At 36.9% G+C, this 1,335-nt stretch overlaps 1 protein-coding gene across 1 annotated transcript; it reads right to left on the bottom strand.

Annotated features, from left to right (window-relative positions):
* Positions 1-638: 638 nt before the first annotated feature.
* Positions 639-1,067, bottom strand: LOC110101796 (probable calcium-binding protein CML31). The gene has a single exon (XM_020829862.1). It carries the CDS (start codon positions 1,065-1,067, stop codon positions 639-641), a length of 429 nt encoding a protein of 142 aa, XP_020685521.1.
* Positions 1,068-1,335: the final 268 nt, after the last annotated feature.

Here is a 1,335-nt window from a genome sequence, read left to right as displayed (position 1 = left end):
AGAATCACTTTTTTATTTATTTATTTTATTTATATTTAATCTAAAATAAATATATTTAATATCTTAAGATATATTATTTATATTTCTATTGAATATTAAATAAGTTTATTTTTAATGTGGTGACGATAGTTATTCATTGTGATTGCTGAATGTGGTGGTGACAATCAGCGATGGCATTAATGACGAGAGATTATTGGATTTGGGCACCGGATACAACTCACCGTTTAGTACTTCACAGTACCGAGTAATACTGAATTCGGTACTGTGAAGTACTGAATTCGGTACTTCGTAATACCGAGCAGTATTAAGCTTGGTATTGAGCAGTACCAAGCTTAGTACTGCTCGGTACTGTACTGTGAAGTGCCGAGCTCATACAAAGCTCAGTACCGAATAGGAGGTGATGTGGCGCATTTTCATTGGGCTCCGAACGTTGTCCAGTATAGGAACCCAATAATATTCCGTTAATGACGACCAATTTTGATATGTTATGTTTAAAAATATAAAAGTAAAAAATAAAAATATTTTTAAATACAAAGCAAACAAATAAGTTAAAAAAAAAAAAAGAAATAGAACAAATCATAATGATGCATATATAAATATTTCAATGACAAATGAACAAATAATCAAGAATAAACTTTTCAAGCCATCATCATATTCTTAAACTCTTCAAAGCTGAGCACCCCATCATTGTTGGTGTCAAATTTACTAATCACCCCCTGGCAAACCTCAATATCCCTTGAATAACCTAACCTGCTTAGCATCCTTTTAAGACTCTTCGCAGTTATGCATCCCTGGTCTTCCATCTCGTACATCTTGAAGGCTTCTATCATCTCTGTATCATCTTCTTCCTCTCCCCTCTCCATCAATTGGATGAATTCCTCAAGCCTCAGCGATCCATCGCCGTCAGCATCCATCGACTCAATGATGGCCCCGACTTCCTCTAGGGATAGATCGTAGCCGACGGCGCTCATACATGACTTGAGCTCCGCCGACGAGATTCGCCCATCGCCATTCTCATCGAAATAGCAGAACATCTGCTCCAAAGATATCTGGTTGAAGCTCATCATTGCTTTGCTTTATATTGAACTGATTTGAGTCTTTTGATAAAAGTGTTGGTGACTGTGTTGCTATTTTTGGTGCTTGAAGGAGGTAAATTTGCTTGGGATATATAGAGGTGCATGCTTGTATGGTTGTGGTATTTGGATGTTGGCCTCACCGTGAAGGTGAAGTTTTGGAGTTCAATCGTGTTTTATAAGTTATGATAAAGCAGATCTATAAATCTTCGTGTACGTGGGGAGCCAAATACAAATAAATGTTAGGTTTTGTGGCTGTGAA

The sequence above is a fragment of the Dendrobium catenatum genome, unplaced genomic scaffold (genome assembly GCF_001605985.2).
Source record: "Dendrobium catenatum unplaced genomic scaffold, ASM160598v2 original_scaffold_35761, whole genome shotgun sequence".
In the NCBI taxonomy this organism is placed as follows: Eukaryota; Viridiplantae; Streptophyta; class Magnoliopsida; order Asparagales; family Orchidaceae; genus Dendrobium; species Dendrobium catenatum.
The sequence above is the reverse complement of the archived record's forward strand: the minus strand, read 5'-3'. Positions and strand labels throughout refer to the sequence as shown.